Source organism: Aythya ferina (assembly GCF_964211825.1).
Source record: "Aythya ferina genome assembly, chromosome: 3".
Lineage (NCBI taxonomy): Eukaryota > Metazoa > Chordata > Aves > Anseriformes > Anatidae > Aythya > Aythya ferina.
The window spans coordinates 89,015,070-89,031,759 of record NC_140298.1 but is presented as its reverse complement, the minus strand read 5'-3'; the positions used below and the strand labels follow the sequence as shown (position 1 = coordinate 89,031,759).

Sequence of the window (16,690 nt, the reverse complement as noted above, 5' to 3'; positions counted from 1 at the left end):
TCCCTCTCTCTCTAGTATCCACAGCTTAAGCCTGTGCATGTCGTGTCAGAAGAGTGACAGGTGAGGGAAGGTAGCGCAGCAATCTCTTGTAAAATATATGATAACTATTCCCCTTGACACTCGATACGCTGCTTTTAGTTCCTGAGGAAAATGAGTGTCCGTCTGTACGTTCCTGTGAACCTATCCCTTTCAGGAGTTATAAAATAGTCATCCAGATGGCACCAAGTGTTTACGCAGAAGCCAAGGCTTAAGTCGGCCACAGACAGCAGTACCCAAGACTTGCTTACTAAACAGATAGTTGGAATGTTGGCTCCCAGGGCTGGTTAAATCGGGCCAAAGGAAGCTGGGGCACAAGTGCAGCGTGAGCCGTCTGCAGGGGGAAGCTGCAGGTCCAGGCCCAGGCAAGTTCTGCAGTCACTTTTGGCCATTCCCTCAATAAACAAACATCAGCAAGGGGTTACTCAGCTTTCCTCTCATAGCTTCTGTAACTATTTGTGTAGAGCTCAAATTGTAATTCATGCTCTCCAGTACTTGCTAGGAAATACCTTCACATATTCAATTATAGTATAATTTTTTGGCCTTTATATGGACCTCTGAAGAGGTAACATATTGCATCCCCACATTTTTTCTGTTATAATCATCAGCAGCATTTCAGATGGTTCTTCCTGAAAAATCATGTACAAAATTTTACTTACTTCGACTCCTGCAAGCAATTTGTGTCTCACACTGAAAAATAAAACATGTCCTGGAGATAACTTGTGTTACTTAAGCCGGGACATACACTCCCACCCACACCTATCATTAGTAAGTGTCTCAACTAAAGTTATCCTCTCATTCTTTTCACATAATGACAGGAACTAAAGGAGAGCAATACAAGGTAACTAAAGAAAGTATAGACAGAAAATCATATTTGCATTCTAATTATTTAATTATAACAGAAAATAATATTTTCATTCTAATTATTTAATTATAATAATATTTAATTTAATAATTATAATTTTCATATATAGCCCTCTATGAAAAATCTGAATTTCAACTGCTTGAGCTCTTTACTGGGTGTGTATTAATTTCATAAAAATACCAGTTTAGTTCTTTTACATTAGATATAATGATCTTTAATTCTCACAGTATAACTTACAAATATTCATTTTTTGTGAAATGCTTTTTAAGTATGGAAGCAGATCCTATTAAGATTACCCTACTTGGTGAAACAAGATGTTTTAGCAATTTCAATCTGTCTTCTGTGTGCAGTAATACTGATACTGAAATCACAAGTGAAAATTCATGTCTTGGCCTCACAGAAGATTTATGTTTTTCAAAAATTCACAGTCTCCTAAATTGGCATGAATAGAATTTATATGTCCTTCATTAGAGGAATGATTAGAGAATAGTCCCATATGCTTTCCTATTCACAGCAGACATCAGTGTAAAGAATCTTTTCAAATTACTCCTCAGGAATTTAAATGATACTTTCTTTTCTTAGCAGATAGACCCAGGTCTATTAAAAGTACTAGGTTCATAAAGTGTGAACTTCTGTGAAATTAGTCTTCCAATTTTCCTTTGAAATTGTCTCTGGAGCAAAATAAATTTCAGGTGAAGTTACCAGAGAGAATTACAGAAATGAGATCAGTGAGAATATACTTTGTTTGCATCAGTAATAAATTATCATAAATAAAAATAAAAAATTCTGATCATGTTTTCTTACAGCCTGAAATTTTTACTGCTAAATGCTGTCTCCTCTTCCACAGAAGTAAGCAGTCCGATAGCAGTATGATTATTGCAGTATGATTATTGCAGTAGCAGTAACAGGCCAAAAACGGGGTTAAAATATTTCAGCTTGCCAACCTAACTTAATTTAGTAAGGATGTGAAGGAAGGTTACATTTGGAAATGTTGATGATATATACAAATGTTGCTGATGGCAATAGCCCATTCTTACAAGGGAGGAAGGCACTGGTTTCCCCACAACATGCAGTAGAAACGAGCCAAAGAGAAAAATACTCTCAAAACATGTTAAAGGGTCACAGTGAAAATCATGACCTGCAGAGTAGATCTATGATCTGGTAACACATCCAGATTGGAAGACTTTAAGACTTAATTGAACGGTATCTGGATGCATCTTGTCTGTTTTTTTCTGCATAGCTGGGGCATTTTTGCCTAAGTACAGCAGCAGCAGTACCGTCCATCAGAAGAGCGGTATTTGGACAGGTGGGGAATGCCATTTGGTTCTTTCAGGCTGGAGCAGGTTACCATGATCACATGTTCTGTTACTTCAGGAATCAAGTCACTTTTTACTGTACTATTGATTTGCGCGATTTTATACTACTCTATTTGTGGACTTCTCAGAGGGATCATCATAAACCTAAATCCATCAGTGTGATGGTTTTTCTTTATCCTAGTGAGAACTGTGTCTTGAAGAACTAGGTCAAGTCTCTGCAGTGGGAATTGCCTACCGATTTGCTTGTAAAAAATAAAAATTCTACTGTGATTTTTTTTCAGTGGAACTATACCAACTGTAGCCAAATAATGTATATTATAGCCGAGTGTTTTTAAAGTAGCAAGTTTTATGATTATAAAAGCACATGTTCAAATGGCAAAAAATGACCTGTTTTTACGTTACCACGTGTTGTTTCTACATACCTAATCAAGCTTTTATCTGTGTCTTTGCTTGACTTGTCTCATGCACTTTCTCCCTGTCTAGCAACATTTATACAGTAAAAAAATGAGGTCACTTATATGCTGTAATTTTAAAGGCACAAAATTGGATGAGAATAGTTTATGTATAGAATACAGAAAACAGTCTGTAAAGTATAATTTTTTCTTGTGTGCGCATGCTTTAATTATACCTTTCTTCTTATTGTTAGCATCTATATACCATCTCTAATTTGTGTAGAGAAGGAAAGTCTTCTATGCTCAGAATCTATTTCAGCAGTGCAACTTAAGAGTGCATAAGGCGTCTGTCTGGCCTGCTTCAAAAACAATCAGCTACATTTTGAAGCAACTTTCAGAAGACTAAAAATACACTGACTTGTAAAATGTTGTTTTAAACATGCTTTTAGTATCAGACATAAGCTTTCAGAGGAAGTAATACAAATAACAACTTTAAATAATTTCAGTCTTCCACTTCAGCTGTTCTATTTTGTGTTGGTTTTTAATTCACCAAGAGGTCACAGTAAACATTTTGCTTTTGTTCACAATGTGTTCTTAGGTTAGGCAGTTATTCTGAGCTAGTAAATTCACAAACCAAGTCTCAACCATGTCTCTGTAGATATTTGTCTTGATGTAACAAGCATTTTAACATGTTTTTGTACCTGCACAGTCACATAGCAGCATTCTGGTCCTGTAATAAGCAGCTTCTGGCAGTTACGTGCCAACACTTTAAACTGATACCTTATGAAACTTAAAATAGCTTAACTGTCTGAATTGTGAGTTGCTATCTCTACCATCTAAAGTTTAATAATTCTCAATTGTTTTTATCTGTCTGGAAATATTATGTATTAAAAAATATTTGTAGGAATTAACACCTTTGATGAGATGCAAGTTCTTCTAAAAGCTCAGTTTTTCTACGGTAACATTTTTTAAATATGTTGTTTTTTTTTCTCTTCCCTTGACTAAATCTTAATCTGTTTCAATGATTGTTTTCTTTAAACAACTATAAGCTTGCTTTTTCTTTATCTAGCATAACAACCAGCATCTTTTCCCTTGCCAACAGTTACCATTAGTTTACCTCTTTATAAAGGAATTTGCCAGTTCCCACTCTTAATTTCTTTTTCAAGATGTTGTATGACCCTCTTGTGTCTGCCAGTGTATCATGTTTTATCTTTCATAGCTATTCTCACTCATTGTAGTAGATTTTCTGTGTTCATAGAACACAGAAATATCCTGATTTGGAAGGGACTTACAAGGATCATTGAGTTCTACTCCTGGGTCCACACAGGACCACCCAGAAATCAAACACTATCTCTGAGAGCTTTGTCCAAGTGCTCAGTGCCATGACAAGTGTCAGTGCCATGACAAGTTCCCTGGGGAGCCTGTCCCAGTGCCCGACCACCTTCTGGGCGCAGAACCTTTCCCTAACACCCAGCCTGACCCTCCCCTGTCCCAGCTCCATGCTGTTCCCTTGGGTCCTGTCGCTGTCCCCAGAGAGCAGAGCTCAGCACCTGCCCCTCCGCTCCCCTCGAGAGGCTGCAGGCCACCATGAGGCCTCCCCTCAGCCTGCTCTGCTCTGGGCTGAAAAAAACAAGAGACCTCAGCAGTTCCTCACACACCTTCCCCTCTAAACCCTTCACCACCTACATAGCCCTCCTTTGGATGTTCTCTAATAGTTTTATGTCCTTCTTATATTGTGGCACCCAAAACTGCACACTCAAGGTGAGGCTGCACCAGCACAAAGTAGAGCAAGACACTTTCCTTGACAAGCTAGCACTGCTGTGCCTGATGCACCCCAGGATATGATTGGCCCTTTTGGCTGCCAGAATCAGGTTTCAGGTGCACCTGAGCACCTCCAGTTTACTAATTTCTTTTCCCCAAGGCATATGTTAATGTTTTGAGATACTTCCACTTCATGTTCCTCAAGCTACTTCAGGCAGATAATTCCAAAGGCCTTAACCTGGTCCATGAAAGGTGCAGGCATTAAAGACTGCAAATTATTTGAATTTGCTTCTCCACAATTATTTGGAGGGGCACTACCTTCCAACTTCAAAGGTGGTCTAAAAGAATCAGGAAAATCCATTCATGTTAGGCCATTTGTAAGTATGCATTATGTTTTCCTGTCAGCCAGGCACCACTGGAATTGTGCCATTCTCATGTCCCACTTTATGCCTTGTGCTATTCCTGCATCTCTTTTTGCTTTTTGCCATACTCATCCTGTTGCTGATGCAAGACTCAGGTTGGAAACTGACACAATAATGAATCAAAAATTTTGATTGCTTTGGTTGTTGTTTACTTTACTGTTTTTGGAGTGAAGAACATGATCGTTGATCTCCAGAGATCTCTGGGAGATGTCCAGAAGTTAAACAGGAAAAAGACCAAAGTAGAAACCTTGGTATGCCTTCTTACAAATTACATTCTTCTTTTCTGTGCCTGAACTGTTAACTTCATTGCCAGGTTTTATAGGAATTTAAAAGGGGATGTTTTATTCATCCCTTTAGAGAGATTTCACCGTTGAGAAGTTTTATTTTCATTCCTTCTGCAGGTTTCTTCTTCGGTTATTTTTCCAGGATCTCATCCAGTGAATGCTGAATAATGATAGCATTGCTAAGTCATTACCATTGCTAAGTTATTGCAGCTTTGCAACCATGTTATTTAATGCAGCCCATATTGTCCTGTCACTTTTTCAACTGAAGATCCCACTGAAGTTAGTGTGAACTTTTACCTCTGATTCAATGTCAGGATATGGCTCCTTGTACATAGTCCTCCCTGCGTAGTTACTAATTGTAAGCAGCTCTCCTCCCTTTCCTTGAAGATAAACCTTCTTATCTGGTTCCTTTTTCTTGACAATAATACTGTAGAGAGAAGAAAAAGAATAAAAGTAGGTCTTGAGCAAAAATGTTGGCTGTTAATTATCATTATTGTGTGGTTATATTGTTGTATAATTCCCTGACCTTGGACTCTTATTGTACAGACATGTGAGGCGCAGTATTTCCTCTTTCATAAAACAGACACTACAGGCTTTCATTTCATTCCCATACATAAAATTGTCACTAAAAATGAAATATTAACAAAACAAAGCTTCACCTCTTCCTGGATTCCTAGAATTCTCTGCAAAGTAAAATATTCCTAATAGTTGAACAGAAAGGATTCTCAGCAAATTTTTAAACTACCTTGAGAAAGTACAAAAGGCTTACAGAGTTCATATTCACCTATTGCTCTATGTGTTTGTGCAAGTATATGCTATGTAATAGCACTGTAATTAACTCACTGGGATTTATTTGACACAACGTTGTCATGCATATTCCAGTTCCATAAACTTTTGGAAAAAAATGGAAACAGCATACATAAATTTTGTAAAAGATTCTAAAGCTTTTCTTGTTTGTATTATGTGCTGAAGGGAAAGAAGAAATATGTAGTGGTGAAAAAAAATGTCTGAGGTATTCAGAGGCTGAGTAGAGAAATGATAGGAAAAGAAGAACCCTTGAGCTGTCTGCTTTAATTTACAACTGAAGTCAGCCTTCATTCTAATAAATTGAAGATATCCATTGAAGAGATATGAGCTAGCAACTTCTATATGCTCACTTTCACCAGTCTATCTTGGGAATTAGAAATCATAAATTAACTTTTTTTTTTTTTTTTTTTTTTTCTGGAAATCTGGACATGTTTTAAAAAAGCAATTCTCACAAGGGTTCAGTTTACCCTTATTGGTGCAGTTAATCTGCATTATTGATTCTAAATAAGGAATTTGGCCAAGCATATAACTCAGGTTGAAGCATTTCAATTTGAAGTATATTGAAGTAATAACCAAGTCCGCATAATTTAAATGGTTAAGAATGTAATATTTTAGTACTTCAAACTGTTAAGTAAACTAAACATAAATTCTTGATTTTTTGATACCCTGTAAGAATATGCAATATTGCATTCATTTAAAAAAAAATTATAGGAAGTAGATCTGCTCAGTGCTCTTTGCTGATTACATTGAAACTCATTTCGTATTTCTTGTTGCTATAATGGAAATTGGATAGCTTCCTTGAAGTCATTTTGAAAAAAAAAATTGTTCCAAGGTGACTCATAAATTAAGGGGGAGCAGTGTTCTAAGCACAAAGCTGTTATCTGAAGGCTTTATGATTATATTGTACATTAATCAGATATAAAATTTATACCCCCATGCCTCAGAAACAGTCTATAATTCTGTGTCTGCACAGTCAGTCTTGCACTGAGTCAGAAGGAAGGCTCAGATATATTCAAAATACCCCAAACTCCTGCACCTGGTTAGGTGCAGGAGAGGGGAAGACAGAAGTGACTCTGAAGTTTTGAAAAGCTCAGCCCAGGTACACAGAGAAAACTGCAGAGAGCTGATTCTTACAATACAGAAAGCATAAGTCTACCTGCTATATTATCTCTCTGCCTTATCTCTCCCCTCCCTTCCTTTCCCCTCCACATCTAGGGCCTATGTTTGAATTTGAGTTGTAAAGTTGTCATTCACTTAACATAAATTGCTTGTTTTCTTATGGCATCTTAACTTAAATAAATAGATTTTCACACAAAACTGTAGCTAAATATATTTATAATTGCTTAAGTAATGCTGATATTCACCTCTCTGATTCTAAATGATTCAGCATCTGTATAAAGGAATAGGATTAATAATTACAGTTTGCATTTTCTTCCTCACACCTGAATACAACTGTTCCCTTGAAGATGTAATTGCAACTAATCTGCTTTTGTTAGTAGAAATAAATGTTTGTCTTGACACCTGGCTCTTAGGCTTAGTCTCACTTGTACAGAGTAATACAGGATTAAAATAATATTGAATGTTATATTTGTTTATTGTTTGCATTTTCAGGGTTTGCCAGGGCTGGAGGGTCCCCAGGGTCCACCTGGCAAAGAAGGTCAAAGGGTGAGTAAACTTTGTGAACAACTGGTGTGTGTGCTCACTGACCTTGATGTGTGACTTCTTTCTAAGCACTAATAAAAAATTGAAAGGTAGCAGCTGAGTATGAAGCATGCTGACAATAAAATGAGCTTTGACATTTGAGGTTTCTCTTCAGTTGAAGGAGATTTAACAATTTAAACCATCTAAAATGTTTTAATGACTGGCTGCACAGATGTAGATATTGTCTTTTGTGCAATATGCTTCTGTTTTAATTTTAAATGAAAGAATACTAAAATTGCTCAGGAGATTTAGTTTTCTTGCAGAAATAGACCATACCTTACTACATCTAGGATATATGAATGTAAGATCATTATCTACAATGTTATTAGAATCCAGAGCTAATGACCCAAGTTTTTTTGTAGATGCCATTATGCAAGTGTCAGAGCCTAGCATATGTATACAAAGAAGTGAGATACAATAAGAAAAAAACAACAACAGTGGAGATTATGCCCAAGGCATGAAATAAACATTTGGTTATTGAAAATTTTATTATAATGAAGTAATTGGCTGATTTCCATGTGTATATTATGTTTTCACTTTCCCTGACCTCCTGTCTTTGGTACTTAAGTGGAGCAGAGAATGAATATTTATGAACATGGTATCTCAAGAAATAACTTGAAAGTTTATAACCTATTTTTCTCCTTGGGAGGATATTCATACTCAAACATTTCTATATTTTTATGAATGAAATGGCACCCAGTTCATGGTTTTAAAACTGGATCTCTCAATAATTCTTGCGTACTTTAGGTATCATAATGTTGAATATCTCAGTTAAGTTATCTAAAGTGGAAGGATTTAATATTATTGACCTTAGTCACACAATCAATTATTAAAGGCCAGTTTAATAGTTTTAGTAGTGACTACTTCCCTGGTGTAACATAGGACCAGTTCTTGAACAAAAGCTTTGAGGCCTACATGTCATTACTCAATGTCTTTTATTGCTGTTTTCTTTATGTTACAAAACTATTACTGAATTTCATTTAAGTTAAACAGGAAAATTTGAAAACTGAGTTTATTTAAATTTCAAAGTAAGGCTAGAGAATCCTTTCAGAAAAAGTAAATAAATAAATAAAAGACAGTGTAAAGACAGTGTAGTAAGGGAGAATCAGAAGTTATGTGGTAAATATAAACATGGGATTATGGACTTGTTATTAAGGATTTTATAATTACTATGACTCTTACTGTTATGTAATTAGATACCCGGGATACTGAAAAGCTCCAGATACTCAGTTATAACACACGTTTGTATGTTTTTATGTGAAGCATTCAGTCTGCAGACTTTCACAGTTTCTTAGTTCTCCTTTAGGGATAATTATAAATATGACTATTTTAGAAGCATCACTCTTTCAATTTCTTAATTTGTAAGGCAAAGATTCAGAATTAATGCATTGTATTATCTATAATTTTTGAGAAATTCATTTGGAGATGTCCCTTTTATTTTGCAGTGAAAATTAGGGGATTGATAAATTTATCATGGCCATTTCCTATCCACACATAAAAACTGAACTGCTGTCTCACTCCAATATATTTAAAAACAGGAGTGCTGATTGTTTTATAATCTCAGCCATGCACACAGTTGCCCTGGGCCAGACAATGGGAACAGCAGACTTCATACTCACAGCATCTGTCTTTATCTTTCTGCCAGTGAGATGTTCATAATACTCATTCTGCTGGCCAACCCCACCCAAGCTTTAATAACATAGCTCGCAGTCTTAATTCAACCCCCATGTGCATTTGCATTTCCAATACATTTAATTACACAATAACATACTGTTTGTAACAAGATCTCTGCTCTGTTTAATGACAAACAGGACAGCACATATCTAATGGCTATTAAATATTCCTTTTTATTTAATTATAGATGTCATGTTCCTTTGCTCTACTTCCAGCAGATCTTCCAAATCTTTCACATTATATGAAGTTACTGGTTTTGTCATGGGCTGTCTTTGAAGCATTAAAGCTATATATAGAGCATATAACCAACTGATGATTTTTCTTCAACATATTGCTCAGATGTAAAGGTGCTACTTTGCCCGTGCCCAATTTTCAGACTTGAACTGTAATGTATAAGGGGAAAAAAAAAAAAAGTACCCCAAACTTTTGAAAAAATCTGTTTAATTTTGGGTGCCAAACATTGAGAATCTGACAATTTTACTCTTTCCATTTACACTGTATGCATCATATTTCAAAATTTTAATTCACACTTCAGCAGCATTTTTTAGTGTTCAGCTCTTTGGAAAATTAGTCTGATGTTAATAGCAAATTGAGAATTGTTAAGTGTGTAAGTTAGAGACCTCTGAACATGCTAAAAACAAGATCTAAGGAGCAGAGGAAAATTAACATTGTTAATGATGTTATGTCAAAAAATCAAAAAAAAATGTGTAAAAGACTCATGACAGCTAGTGCTTTAGATAAGTGACAATACAAAATGTGTTAGACGGAGAAGAATAAAAGCCATGCCAGTGGGTTTCTCTCCTGTTTGAACTGGCCGGAGCCATGCATTTTATTTTGAGAGTGTTTTTAAGTGGGATTTTGTTTTTTCATCCAAGATCACAGAGCTTATTATTAGAACTACTAACAAATATGAGTCATGGGACGCTCCCCAGAGTGGACACCAGTCGCCTTATTTTGACAACAGAGGGGACCTAGGGCAAATGTACCCATATGCCATATTAAAAGGAGTAAGTCTGGGTAGTAGCATTTCTTTCGTCTCATGGTAATAATCTGTATTGAATAATAATTTATAATCTATAATCAGTAATAATCTATATTTACTATTACATAGGTTTTTTTTTAAAGTAATTATTTTAGAAATTATATCTTTAAATATACACATGCATATTTATGAATAGCTATAATAAATATAAATTGCAGGGTTTAGTTCAAAGTTGTGCCAACCTTTAAATGCTTATTGACATATATTGACATGTGTGGAATTTGCTTAAAATCACAAATTTACATCACTGAATCAGATGAGGGCTGTAGGTTATTTATTTCAAGAGCAAGAGGAAATCAATACATTATTTCAAATAAGGCAGTAAACACTTGTCCAATTAATGCATTGTAGGCACAGTTACATTGTATTGAGTCAATATTTGGTTATTAGAATAATATATATTTCATTTTCTCTGGCCCAGTCATCTGTTGTATTTCTGTTACATGATCTCATTGGGATATGATCTTTCTCCCAAGTCAATGAGCAGTTCTTAGCAGATTCTTAGGCTTGTAAATGATGGTATGCAAATAACTCAGCAATGGAACTTGATGATAGAAGAGTATAAAACAAACACATCAGTAGTTTAGTATATTAGTTATGTTCATGAAAATAAATTCATCAGTTCCCACTTACTGGGACCTTTTTACTCTCATCTCCTTTTTAACCTTCTCTTTGTGCCTCTCATTTACCTTTTCATTACTTTTCCCTTTGGTCACTGAAGCCAGTAGAATCATGGTCCTTCATGTTTCACTTTCTTTCCAAGATTTCTCAAATTTCCTTTCCCTCTCCCAGTTAACAGCTCATATATATGGATCTTGCTTCTTACTTCAACTGTGAGCTGAATTATGTGATAGAGTATGTATATGTTTAAAGTATATTTAATGCTCTTCCATCCAGGAAATAAAAAATAAAAATCATGGAACACCATAATAGCAAGGTAGTGAGCATAATAGAAAGAAACAATGCCAAATTAAATGAGAGGTGCAGAATGCATTTCCACCTGCATTTCCTCCTTTATTTCCACTGATGGCAGAAACATTTATCCCAATTTACTTTTCTTTTTTTTTTTTTTTTTCCCTTGGGAAAGTTGCTCAAGCAAGGTCTCATACTTTCATATAAAGCATTTTCATTGGTACATTGTAAAAGTTCCTGGCAAGTAATCTTTTCCAAAATAAATCATTCTTATCTTTATCATATTGGCCATCTTCACTAGAATTGCTATCATTAATTTTCAGGAAACAAAAAATAGTGAATTGATGCTATCTAAACATCAATAGAAAAGAAAAAATATTACACTTTAAGATAGATGTTTTCAGATACAAGCAAAAAGTTATCAGCTTAAAGTGTGGGTTTCTTTGTCACTAGCAATACAAACATTGGTATTTATTTCTAGATGGTGTTGCTCTAGAAACCAAACTGCAAAGTAAAAAGGGAAGATATTAACATTACTAATTTTGTAGATGTTAGAATATTAATCTTTGCAATAAAATGTAGTGCATAGCTGTATTTATACTTCAATAAGTATATATTAAAGTTTATTTTTATTTATTAATATATTTATATTAAATATGTAATTTAAGCCTAGCTAATACACTTACCTGAGAAAGTACCTGGTTTGATCATAGACTAGACAGCAAACCAAAGAACAAAAAGGTTAAGTTCCTGCTTCTTTGAGAGAAATATTGAAATATTTCATTTTTAATGTCTTATTCTGAAAACTCAAGCTCATTCTCATTCATTGAATTCCCCAAATGTATGTATACATCCCTCTTTAACACTCAGGGTTCTCTCCTTTCAAATTTGATCAGTTGCAAAAGTTTTCTTTTTTTTTTTTTTTCTTTTCTCAAAATAAGTAATGTATTGTTACAACTGTCTGTTGTGTACTTTCTGGAGTTTTCATGCTTTCTAGAATTTACTGTCAAAAATACTTGCACATTTTTCTTGCATGTATTAAGTTGTATTTATTTACTAATTCTCATCTTAGTCATTACTTTAAGTTACCTCCAAGTTCTTAGTACTGTAAATACAAGTTTCTCTTTAAAAGCAGTATTCCATAATTTCCATTATGTGTGATTATGAATCAGAATAACAGTTGAATAATATAGAAGATCCTGTCCTATTCTGAATTGAGAAGAATATTTAATTTTAATGTTTTCTTTAAATTTGATTTTTCTAAATTGAGAGGCATTCATTTCAAACTTCTGCTGTTCTTACAAAAAGACTAGTGTTTCTTCTTGCTCTACCACTAGTGACTTTGTTTAATTATAAGTGGTTCATGTTAGATGTGAGGCCTTGCTAGGGGCATTTGGTTTTAGTTCTGGTAACTGGGAGAAGTGGACCAGTAGGGACAGTTCCCTCCCTCTCATTCCTTTATTAGACAAATAATTTTTCAGTGTCTCTCAGTATTCCTGAATAATCCTGCACTTCAGGTAAGTCTGTCTCTAACACAAATATGGTTTCCATCTGAAAGACATGAAGAGCAGAGGCTTCACAAGTTTCCTTGATTGCTGCAGTGTTTCCTGTCAATCCCACATTTCAAAATGTGCTTTTTTCTTTACACTTGAGCATGTAGGTTGACCTTCCAAAACCTACTTTTTTGTCATGTCTGCCTTACGTTGAAGAGACATTTGAAGTATTTTTTCTCTGTCATGAAGTCACCATTCCATTTATTTTTGAGAAAACTAAGGTCCTTCAGCTCCCCATGTAAAGAGTTTTCTTTGGTCTTCAAATAATTTTGTTGTATTACTGTACTTAAAGTTTCCACATTTATAAATACATACTAGGTGTGGAGTCATTCATAGTCTGCCTTCACTATGTTAAGTATAATGAAATGTATATTTGCAAAATATAATTATAGAAGTTTTGGAAATTAATGTTTAACTTTAGTTGGATATCTTTGTAGCAGAAATTTTCCCTGAAATTGATGCATTTAATAATAATAATAATAATAATAATAATCTGAAAGTGATTTAATTTTATTTATGTTTTAGTGAATTCCAAAAAAAAATCTTAATACAAAACATCAATGCAACTTTGTTAAACAAATATATTATAAAGTTTTAAATAAATTATAGCATACCTTGAAATCTAGAAAATCTAGAAAACTTCTCCTTCTCACATGTAAGAGCCAGGCCCAGAACATACCTAGCCTGCACAGCAGTTCGTGAAGTAGTTTCTGTGCTCTTCTTCTTTTTGGTATCTTCCTGAACTCCTGTGTGATTTTGTTGGTATCTGGGAACTTCTGGCAAGTGGCCAGCAAACTTCCCCTGTCCAGCATACACGTTCTTAAATATGATAGTCACAGGACCCAGGTACCACTGCAGTAGCTCTCAGACTCTTGGACCCAGGCAGCTTCATAAGAAGGATGAAGCTCTGCAAGTCTTGGGCTGGAGGCAGTGGCAGGGGCCTCCTGCTGAAGCTGGGGCCTGCTGCAGAAGGTGTGCAGTTGTTGAGGAATTCAAGTCCAAGTTGCTCAAGATCAAGTGGAAGAGTTGTGGGATGTTGTCAGCAAAATGCACAGCACCAGAGAGAGTGAGGAGATTGACTGGATCTGCTCTGAGACCTTTCTCTTAACAGAGAAGGGGAATTGGTGACAAAGGACAAAGAAAATTCAGGTACCCAATGCCTGCTTTGCCTCAGTCTTTACCAGTGAAACCAGCCTTCAGAAATCCCAGGCCCCTGAGACCAGAGGGAGTGTCTAGAGTGAGGAAGACTTCCCCAGACTGGTACTCCTCCACTGAGGGAACACTTAAATAAACTGGATGTAAGTAAATTCATAGGGCCTGATAGGTTGCACTCACTTGTGCTGACAGGCCTGGCTAATGTCATCACAAGGTGACTCTTCATTGTCTTATCTGTCAACTGGGAGAGGTTCCTGAAGACTGAAAGAGAGCAAATATCACTCCAAGAAGGAAAAAGGTCCAGAGAACTACAGGCTGATCAGCTTGCATGATGTGATGGAAAAGAAATTCTCCTGGAAACCATTTCCAAACTCATGAAGGATAAGAAGGTGATTGGGAGTTACCTGCATGGATTTATGAAGGGGAAATTGTGCTTATTGCTTATTACCTTATTGCTTTCTACAGTGAGGAGATTAGCTTGATGGATGGGAAGAGAACAATGAATGTTGTTGATAGCAAGTAAAGCTTTTGATGCCCTCTTCTATAGTATCATTATAGGTGATAAAGGACAGGTTAGATAAGGAGGACATTGAGGTTAATTGAAAACAGGCTGAATAAGTGGGTGAAGAGGGTTGTGATCAGTGAAACAAAGTCTTGTCAAAGACAAGTCACTAATGGGCTCAGTACTGGAGCCAATCATGTCCAATGTTTTCATTAATGACCTGGACAATGGGGTAGACTGTACCCTTAGCAAGTTGGCAGAGAACTGTACTAAGAGGAATTGCATTAATTTCAACAAGACCTGCATCTGGAGGGGAATAAACCCTGGCATCAGTACACATTGGAGGCAGGCAGTCTGGAAAGCAGCTGTGCTGAGAAGGGCCTTGGGGTCCTGCTGGACAAGCAGACCATGAACCAGCAATGCACCTACATGGCAAAAAAGTCCAGTAGTATCCTGGATTGCATTAGAAGATGACTAGCACATCAAGGGAGATGTTATTCCCCTCAGCACTGGTAAAGCTACATCAAGAAAGATAAGGGCTTACTGGAGATTGTCTAGCCCAAGGCCACATGGAGGATTAAAGAGACTGGAGCATCTCTCACATAAGGAGAGGTGAGAGAGTTGGGACTCTTCAGCCTGGAGAAGAGAAGGTTCATGGGGACCTTACCAATGTATATTATAAATACCTGAATTTGTATAAATAGCTGATAATGAGGCAGTGAAGAAAAGGGAGGCTAGACTTCTTTCAGTAGTGCCCACAGACAGAACAAGAAGCAGTGGACACAAATTAAAAGACAGGAAAATCTGTCTGAAAACAATAAATACTTTTCTCTCGTCTCCATCCTTGGATATACTCAGAACTCAAGGGGACACTATTGTGGACATCTTGCTGTAGGTGGCCCTGCTTGAGCAAAGGGATAGGACTAGATATCTCAAGAGATTCCTTCCAACTCAAACAATTCTGTGATTTTTATTCAACTGTCTCTAGCTTACTCTCAGCATAGCTGCCAGCAACTTCATTTTTATGGATTAACAAGACTTTTGGAAATGTTCTGTGTATATACTTAAACATACCAATTCTCCACTATGGTGGTTTCCCTGATTCCAATGATGAATTTAGTTCAAACAAGTACAAATCTTTCCATGATACCACAGCCATATTATTGACTCTGTTCCTTAGGAAGTTGCAGGTGTCTTGAAGTAAATATTTTTGAACCTACTTCCTTATTTCCAATTTGTGTGTTTATAACAGCAAATACTTCATTTAGGAGTAGGTTGTTTTAGCATTATCTCATTGATAAACTAAATCCCTCGAAAAAATGAGAGCTGTAATATGTGTTTCAGAATTGATCTCATTAAAATGGTGTGTTTGGAAGGATCTTGTGAAATCTCAATATCTACCTATTAAATAATCAATTTACTGTCTGAGATTACAAATTTTTCTAATCAAGTATGAGCAAAATTATTATGACACTAAGGAAGATCTTCCTAAATAATTGGGTGGGGAATTGTTATATTTTCTTAACTAGATTACTTAAAGTGACATACAAATATCAAAATGAATTTAAATTCAGGTTGCATTTATCTGGTTTATAGAACTTAAGCATTTCTTTGACATAATTTGTTTTCTAGTTCAGTGAGTAAATGTTGTACTCAACCAATTGTAAAACAAGCTTTACAGAGCAATGATAATTACTGCATAGTAGGTTAGGCTCCTGGCACAGCACAAACAATATTTTTCACAGCTATAGCTCTGGAGTTTTGGAATCTCTTTTAATCTTGTCATTCCTTCCTGACTTTGATGTAAGTTGTTTTTAAGTATGTAAAGCTCCAGTCTGATTTTCTCTTTAAGCTGAAGTGCTGTACATTCCTTTGCTTGGGTGTTGAACAGTCTAAAAATGGTTAATGTAGAAGAGGGAAATAATTTGTTTTTTCAAACAGAATGGTTCTAAATTTAAAGGAAAGTAAAGAGCTACTAAGGTAGGGTACATGTTAAAAACTGCATGTTTTTCCCACTTTGGTCTATAAAACTGGAATAAAAAAAAAAAAAAGTTTAGAACACAATGGTCATCACTTAGAAAATACTTTTTTTTTTTTTAATTTCTGTATTTGCCATAAAAGTCCATCGTTTCCATAGTTGTATTTTCCATAAAATACAACTTTTAATCACAAACCAGAAATTATTTCAAGATCTCATTTAGAATTTTCAAACCAATTTCCAAATACTTTATCACTTTTTTATGTCTCTTAGCAAAAGACATAGCAAAT

The 16,690-nt window shown here is 35.5% G+C and overlaps 1 protein-coding gene across 10 annotated transcripts in view; it reads left to right on the top strand.

Moving 5' to 3' along the window:
* Positions 1-16,690, top strand: part of COL19A1 (collagen type XIX alpha 1 chain) — a 208,668-nt gene that overhangs the window by 119,692 nt on the left and 72,286 nt on the right. For all 10 annotated transcript variants that reach the window (XM_084515289.1, XM_084515298.1, XM_084515297.1 and 7 more), the window contains one exon: positions 7,495-7,548. In XM_084515289.1, coding sequence (XP_084371415.1) covers positions 7,495-7,548 — 54 coding nt within the window. The remainder of the gene's footprint in view (positions 1-7,494; positions 7,549-16,690) is intronic.